At 43.8% G+C, this 8,766-nt stretch overlaps 1 protein-coding gene across 1 annotated transcript; it reads left to right on the top strand.

Moving 5' to 3' along the window:
* Positions 1 to 595: 595 nt before the first annotated feature.
* On the top strand, positions 596 to 7,397 carry LOC111851816 (uncharacterized). The gene is made up of 6 exons (XM_023827066.2): positions 596 to 760; positions 3,915 to 4,022; positions 4,149 to 4,288; positions 4,469 to 4,565; positions 4,893 to 5,017; positions 5,577 to 7,397. Exons 1-6 carry the CDS (start codon positions 676 to 678, stop codon positions 5,751 to 5,753), a joined length of 732 nt encoding a protein of 243 aa, XP_023682834.1. The 5' UTR covers positions 596 to 675; the 3' UTR covers positions 5,754 to 7,397.
* Positions 7,398 to 8,766: the final 1,369 nt, after the last annotated feature.

The following is an 8,766-nucleotide window of genomic DNA, read 5'->3' as shown; positions in this document are numbered from 1 at the left end:
GGTAATGGATCCTATCCCAGAAACGACGGGTGCAAGGTAGGGAATAACCCAGGATGGGGCGCCAACCCATCACAGGGCACACATACCCGTCACTCACACATGCACACCTACTGGAAATTTGGTAACTTCAATGAACCTCGACATGTTTTTGGACTGCGAAATCTAGTCCCAGAGGTGTTGAGCGCCTGCCCTAACACTGCACTGCCACACCATGCCTCAGATTAACAAGTAAAATGAAATCTGGGGAAAATGTATATTTTATGCTTTGTTAATATACTGTTGGGCTCTGCTGAAGTACTTCCAGTGTATGTAGATCGAACAAAACATTAAAAATATGAAACTGGGATGAAATGCAAGTTGATAACAAATTCGACCAGTATAAGGATCCGGTTTGTTTACAACCAGTCACAAATAAACTTGGACTTGAACTCACTACGAGAGGTGTGTAATTGTGAAGTCACAGCTTTCAGAATATCGTTTTTGTATCACTGAATTCACCACAGACATTAATTATAATGTTTTGAAAGTTCGGGCGGTGCTTAGATAACAGTAGTAGAGGGTGTGGCCATACTTTGTGCGTTTCATTTAAAAACCACAGAAAGACATGTCCCGCACTCACTCGGAGCACCTGTTTGCGCGCCGCACAGCTCGCCGAGAATTCTACATCTTACCGAGATGTCAAACGCGGACAGAGTCGTGTTAGCTCTCGGTGGAGCGGGCGTAGTGGGATCCGGCGTCGTGAAGGCGCTTCTTGATAAAGGTAAGGAACAAGGGTAAAGACAGGGACTGTCAAAGCCGCACAGGAGTGTGTGTGTGTGTGTGTGTGTGTGTGTATATCATATATGATATATATATATATAAATATATATATATATATATATATATATATATATATAGTATTTTTTGCAGTGGCAAAATATAGGAATATTATTATTTGTGATTTGTTTTCATGGGAAAACAATAAATATGGACTGCGGTTTTTGTACTTTAATCTGTGATGGATTTAAGGATGACAGCACATAGGTTATTGTACTGTTGAGGTTCCATTTTGCACCAAAAGTGTGCGTCTGTGCGGCGCTCGCTCCTGCAGCCGGAGCACAGCACGCGGCAGCAAGGCTGCTCGTATAGGTTATGGCGTGCACCTGGTCAGTGCACCAGAAGCGCACAGAACACCAGAGCATCCATGCGGCTAACAGGTCTTTAAAATACGTTTTAATTATAAATATGTTTCGGAAACTGCGACTATATGTTGCAGTTATGCAGTTTTTACTTTGATATGTACGGCACATTATAAATGCTTTTCAAGCTAATGTTTACTTGTATTGAATATGCCGCGCTATTTCAAAATCTTATAGGCATTGTAATTCCGTTGTATTGAACAATTTGAAGTTCCTGGTACTTGCTGACGCACCTCGGAGGACTTAGCGCGTCCTGTTGTGTCTTCTCTGGAGAATTTCAAAAACTGACTTGTAGCCTACATCATTGTCATGGGGTTGCCCAGTTTGGTCAGCTGGGTGGCATGAGATTTTCAATTTGAGACAAGTCTGCACACACATGTACATGTATGTAACAGTTTTTGTAAACCTTGTAGGCCTATATAGTCTGCGGGGTTTGCAAACTACCCCTTTTTTTACCGCTTTTTTTTAGGTTTATAATAGAATAATATAGATTTGTCATAAGACTTCTTACGTAAACGTGAGAATCTGAAAGCGTGAGTGTCACGCCAGATCCGTGAGAGTTGGCAACCCTGCATTGGATGTGATTATCCTACAGTCAGTGAAGCGTTAACGCAGTCACCGACTTCGGAGAAAATGCTCAGTTGATCTCCTTTAATATGTATGTAGTCGTAATGGAATGTATCTAGAAGTAATGTAATCAGGTAATCATTTGCTTAATCTTACTGGCCATTTGGCATATTTCCCCGTGGGACAATGGGTATCTAGACCGTCAAAATTCATCATGGGGACCTCCCGGTCGGCAAAATTTATACTCGGGGACCCCAAAGTCCAGGGCCGATATTTAATCCCATTGGAGCCCTGCTGGCCAGACAACATATTCATGGTAATTAACTGAAACGTCAGCTATATAACATAGCGGTCAACTCCTACGCAGCTGGCGTGACCCTCACACACACGAAATCTCACGGCAAATCTATATTACTCATTTATAAACCGAAAATTAGCTACATCAATAGCGTTGAGGTAGTTTGCAAACCCTAGACTATTTACAAAGTGTTAAAACTGTTACATGCAGACTAGTCAGACCAAATTAAGTTGCCAACCCCGCATAGTCTATTAGTGGTAAACGTTATTGGTAAAATTGGTATAATTTCAGGTTGCAGGTGTTTCAGGGTTTAACTGCATTAGCCGACTAGAGAAAACAAATGCCTTAGAAAATGTTTTGAGGGTATGTTAAGCTAAAGCCACCACCGAAGGTGCATGATATCATTCACCGCATTAAGCACATCATACGCCCATAACCGGGAAGTGCCCTGCTAATTATAGCCACGCTTAACCTAAACTAACGGAAAATTTGTCAGAGAGCCAGATTTTTATGTTGGCGTGACGGAGAAATCGCAAACCCTGCCCTGATGCTTCAGGGCGTCACCGCAGGCGCCTGCAATAATCCCTGCGGTGGCAAGTTTCACGAGACCCAAACGCCTGGTTAATTGCCGCATCTAGTTTTATTGACTGCGACTATAAACCTCGACGCCTGGACGCGACTGAGAACACACACAAAAAGAATAGCGAAATATCAGTCAAGTAAACGCAGGAGTGCTGCAGCGAGAGATTCACGGCGCCGCAGCGACGTTTGGGTCGCCTCTGAGTGCGGAGGTTGAATGATGGAGACCCGAGGCTGTGGACCCAACCATGGCTGGTCAACACAGTGAACAAAACACTGTAAAAGCGCGACACTGGTGGAGAGTGTTAGATCTCAATATAGCCTAAGAGCTATTTCGAGAAATGCTAGGGCTTATAGAACAATGACATCCTCGCGCAAGGGCGGCCTTCGTCACGTGGTCAGGTGCTTAGCGCTACTCATAACTTGTATTCGAAAGATTGATTTTGATCTTAGTGTTTACTTTTTTCATGGTATATGAATACGTATAACTTGTCTGAAAGAGGTAATATGATACTGGAGTTTAAATTTTTTTAACAATTGCATACACATAAAATATTAAGGGGAGAAAATGCTTGGGTTCCATATCAGATAATACTGTACCTATATATCCTGGGGTGTCGCTAGAGATTTTGGGCTCCATGAGGGCATATCACATTGCCCTCAACCCACCCCAGTCCAGACCAATCGAGTGATTTTCCAAAAATTCTAGGCCTCCTGTCACTCGTCCTGACCCCCCTTACGACACCCCTGTGTATATCGATCAGTTATTTTGTGGGGAGTCTGACGCCAAATTAAATGGGATGATCCCTGTGACTGATGCGTGTCCCAGTAGCCTACCTGTAGCGCGGCTTCGGTGATAAAAAAAAAAACGATTCTTCTTTTTGAACTGTCATTTACACTATTCACGTAAAATAAAAATTAATGTGAAATAAATATATCTGTCCAGAGGCTGGAATAAAATAAGGCTGACTTTCAGACCACACAGCACGACACGAACGAAGCCCATCCTCATTCGGCACGCGACTGCCTCGTGCGTGTCAGTCACGTGTCATTACACGCAAAACAAAACAAACAAATAAAAGCACATAACCTCTCTGTAAACACAAGGTAAAATAAGATGATGAAAAACATGCTGAGTATGCTTTACCTATACAGAACTATACGTTTGACTTTTACAACGTATTTGATAATATTTACATAGCTATAGCAACACGTACAGCCAGTGTCCAGAACACTAATCACATGCATATATGTAGAGTTGGTCTGTAAAGTAACCTTTTGCCTCTTTGAAGGTTTCAAGGTTGCTGTTATATCCAGAGACAGCAACAGACTGGAGAAACTGAAGGCATTCGTTTCACCGTCCACCAAAGACAGACTAATCACTGTGGTTGGAAACGTAGGTAAGGGATGCATGCGACTCTGCTTTCACCTTTGGTGCACTGGGGGATGAACGGGCATGAGATGGAAAGCTAAGGGTCCATCAATATGACGTCCATACATATTGGCGTATTACCTGGCTGTCACAGGCTCGGAGGAGGGAGCAGAGGAAGCGAGGCAGGCTCTGCTGAAGGCGGCTGGGAAGGTGACTGACGTGGTGTCCTCCTTGGGCTTTAGCTGGTGGCAGGGGGGCCCCCCCCACACCCAGACTCTCAAGGAGTTGAACTGGGTGAGTGTGTGACCATTAGGTCATATGTGCTCAGCATCACTGCCTCACATCTGTTCATCTACTCAGGTGTCTGTCATCACACACTGGCAAAGAAAATTAATACTCAGATCTCTGTCATCATACACTGGCAAAGAAAATTAATACCTTCACTCACCATTTTCTCCTTCATCCATCCCATAGGTCCTGGAGACACTTTTGTTAAGCACCTTTGTGTCCTGGAAGGCTTTCTTCCCACTGGTGAGAGACAACCCTAACGGCACCTACACCTTTATTACAGGTGAATATTTTTGTCTAAAAACCCAGTACTGATTTCTAGAAAGATGCAGGTTAATTTAGTAATATTTCTTTTTTTTTTTTTTTTTTAAAGTGATATGGTGTAGTTGCTCTGTAGAGTAAGCACTATACCCTGTGTCTTAAGCAGTGACTCTGTGGCGGAGGTCTCACACTGAAATGACTTGGGGGGCACCAACTAGGAGACTGTCTCTCAGAGAAGGCCACTTGAGCTTTATGAACCAAACTATGAACTTTGAGACCTCTGTCCTGTGGCTAAGACAGGTGTGCTGTTCTTTCAAGTTACACCAAACGGTTGTATCACGTGCTGCAGGGGGCGCCGGAGAGCGGCTGCTGATGCCGGGCACTGGATTCCTGACACTGGGGGCAGCGAGTGCACTGGCGTTCTGCCAGGTGCTGCGGGAGGAGTACGCAGAGGTGCCCTGTAAACTCATCCAGGTGAGGCCTCCCCCTAGTCCTTAAGGTGATACTCCTTGATCCTGATTTGCTGCCATAAACACGGAGGGGTAGCCTTCACACATGGCTCTCACCCAGTCGATGCTTCAAAAACAGGGGACAGAACAAAGATTTAACTGCAGTTACATGAAAATAGAACAAATGTCTCAAAGTAGGTCAGCTAGCTACCAGCATTCTGAGCCATTTGCTTTGGTTTGCTTGTGAACTGTAATTACTGTATTCTGTAAGCTACCATAGACATTCACACAATACTTAATTCAAGTGAACGATATTGAAATGGGAAGTTCCTGTTGGAGTAAGGCTGAAAATGTATGGGAGATTTAATTGAAATGTATGTAGAGTATTAATTCAAAGAGCTGTCAGAGTTCAAGGGCTTCCTTTGAGATTTTGGCGTTAGACTTAAGAGTGTTTGGCGCAACATCTTCTAGTGATTTGGGATTTAATAAAAATATTGGGGAACAAACCATACGCCATGGGACTGCATAATTATGGAAATAACGTGCAACTTACTGAGCCTCTAGCGTTTCTGCCCCTGTGACAGCTGAAGGTCAACAGCGGTGTGGCAGCACCTGAGCGCATGGGCCCCGGATACCTGAGCCACCTGGAGTTGGGGGAGGCTGTGGCTCGCGTGATCCAGCAGAGAAGCGCGGCTCATAGTGTCTTTACTATCAATTGCTCCGCTGATCTCAGAAACATCCCCTCAGAGGGCGGCATGTGAACCCCCAAACCCACACTCTGCTACCCTGTAGATGCCCCCCCAAACTCACTAGCACCAAACTCTAACACAATCCCTGCCTATTCATTCTGAAAATTAATATCCTAAGCAAAACCTTCAGGACGTTTGGGAAGACAAACCATTATATGACCATACAAAACTCCCAGTACATTTTGTTAATATATACCACTATATAACCGTGCAACACCCCCAGTACATTTTAGAGTCATATACAACTACATAACATTTTGTTAATATATACCACTATATCACTGTGCAACACCCCTGGTGCTTTTTTTGTAATATACACCACTACAGCACTGTGCAACATCCCTGGTGCATTTTGTTAATATATACTTCTACATCACTGTGCAACACCCCCAGTACATTTTATTAATATATACCACTATACAACACCCTCAATACATTTTGGTAATGTATGCCACTACACTGTGCAACACCCCCGGGGCATTTTGTTAATATATACCACTGTATCACTATGCAATGCATCCAGGACATTTTGACAATATACCCCACTATTTCACTGGGCAAAATGCCACGTACAGTTTGTTAATATATACCACTACATCACTGTGCCACACCCCTGGTGCATTTAGGCAATATATACCACTACATCACTGTGCAACACCCCCAGTACATTTTGGTAATATATACCACTATACAACACCCCCAATACATTTTGGTAATATATACCACTACATTGTGCAACACCCCTTTGGCATTTTGTTAATATATACCACTGTATCACTGTGCAACGCATCCAGGACATTTTGACAATATACTCCACTATTGCACTGTGCAAAATGCTCAGTACAGTTTGTTTGCCTATACTGCTATACATATACCACCATGCAATGACATCCAACGCTTTTAAAATATACCATTTACCACAGCAAATTACCATGACAACATGCCAAATTTTTACAAAACACAGAATCCCTACCCTCAGCAGTGTTTTGTTATGAGAATGTCACTTCTACAGTACATCCATTAATTCTGTTCAAGAACCATATTTATATAAATATAGATACTTCGCACTCTACGGCTTGTTTTGGTCCCTGTGTTTTTGTCAAAATCACAAGGGTAGTAAATGATTAGCAGTACCATAGTGCAGAACAGATGAGAAGACTTACTCTGGTGACTCAGGGGCAAGTATCTCAAACCCTTAGTAGGTTTTGAGATACTGGCCCCAGTGGCACCTAAGAAGCAGAAGTGTCTTAATCAAGGCAATATGAACGCTGCCCCCAACCCCCCAAACTTGGCACAGTCACTGAAGTAGAGGCATTCAGCCAAGATTTGATCAAATGACACTTTACCACTGACCTCCTTGATGGGAGAAAAGAGCCGTTAATCGCCCCCCCGTCGATGGGACGGAGTCAGTCTCCGAGAGGTTTAACCTCTCAGGGGTTGCTTTGTAGGATTCCATTGGGATTAACCAATCAGCAATCAATTGCATGAATGTAGAAACATCCTTCCTTCCATAAGCACTTCCTGTCCCAACCGCCAGGCAGCCACAACCACTGCCTTATACAGCTCATACCCATTATCTTCCTGTTTGGGCTTCATACTGTCGTCTCTTACTATCACCTCATTTGCATGTTTCAATAAATTGTGTTTGCAAGAAAATGGGTTCCTGCGTGTCTGTTTATTTGAAAATGCTCAGTAACACAACTGTAATGAATTTATGACTCCACTGAATTTATTTAAATTGGTTTATACTTGAGTTTGTTGGGGTTGATGGCAGGAGAGTGACGATATTTATTCAGGGTACATATGCGTGAGGAAGTCCAAGTCAAGTACACAAACCAGGGTTCACAGGGGGGAGACGGGGGTGGGAGGAGAGACATTCTTGTTCTATCGCGTGATTCCCTGTCTGCACGAGCTACTCCTTCTCTGGGCCTAATTATACAGGATGCCAGAATCCCTGAGCAAATATGGACATCTGGGGGTTTTTGGGGTTCAGCAGATCAGAGATGATCTGCAGGAGCGAAAAGCCCCCCCCCCCTTTGTTTGCCACCGTGGTCAGATCTGCAAAAGCTTCCTTAAAAAATTAAGGGCTGACTAGCATACAGTCACCCTATACTAACCTGCATACAAACAGCCGCCATACATCTGTTCTCACCTATCATATACAGCCAGGCCATGATTAACTTTATAAAAAGCCATCCAGACGGTGGCCGACACAGACTGGACACTAGGCGAGGGGGACGTCATCTTCATTAAGCTGGAGTTCCTCCAGATTCTGGCTCGCCAGTTCAACCACTTGCTACAATTTCATTTAACTAGTGTACAATAAAGTATATAAAACTTTTATATTAAAGGCAGCTTGTAAAAAGAGGATGGGAATACTCAGTCAGTTGGCAGGCGACCCCATGGCAACCGGTGTGGTATGGTTTCACGAGCCGTTCATTTTCATCGCGTCCTGTCCTCCCCTCCACTCCACACACACACACACAAACCCGTGTACCTATCTAAATGGGGACCTTACATTTATTTTTATGGGAAATTGCCAATCGCGACACCCTTAACCCCTACCCAGTCCTATACTGAAGCATAAGTAACCAAACAAAATACAAGTCTTTTGGAATTTTAATTTTATTGATTGCAGTCACAGATGTAAAATTTGAAAAATGTCCCCAAAAAGTAAGAAAATTTCAGGTTTTACCACACTTTGGGGACATTCTGGTCCCTAAATGTGATCCATGCAAACCCACAGCCACCCACACACACACACACACACACACAAAGAGCAGGGACCTGAGGCGTGGTCAGCAGCAGAGCCCGCAGGCGTAATTACTGAACACAAAATCCCCAGAAGAGCTGTAACCGCAGCACAGATAAGGCGGGCGGGGGGGCGGGGGTCCTTCTGCCTTTCATTAAAACCTGGAACCAGCTGCATCTCTTCAGAACTCAGTTTTTTAAATGGAACTGTGTAGGAATAAATACTTAAGCCCTCAGGGGTCACATTGGTTCCCCCGTCTTTCATTTAGGAGGG

This window comes from Paramormyrops kingsleyae, chromosome 13, assembly GCF_048594095.1.
Source record: "Paramormyrops kingsleyae isolate MSU_618 chromosome 13, PKINGS_0.4, whole genome shotgun sequence".
Lineage (NCBI taxonomy): Eukaryota > Metazoa > Chordata > Actinopteri > Osteoglossiformes > Mormyridae > Paramormyrops > Paramormyrops kingsleyae.
The sequence above is the reverse complement of the archived record's forward strand: the minus strand, read 5'-3'. Positions and strand labels throughout refer to the sequence as shown.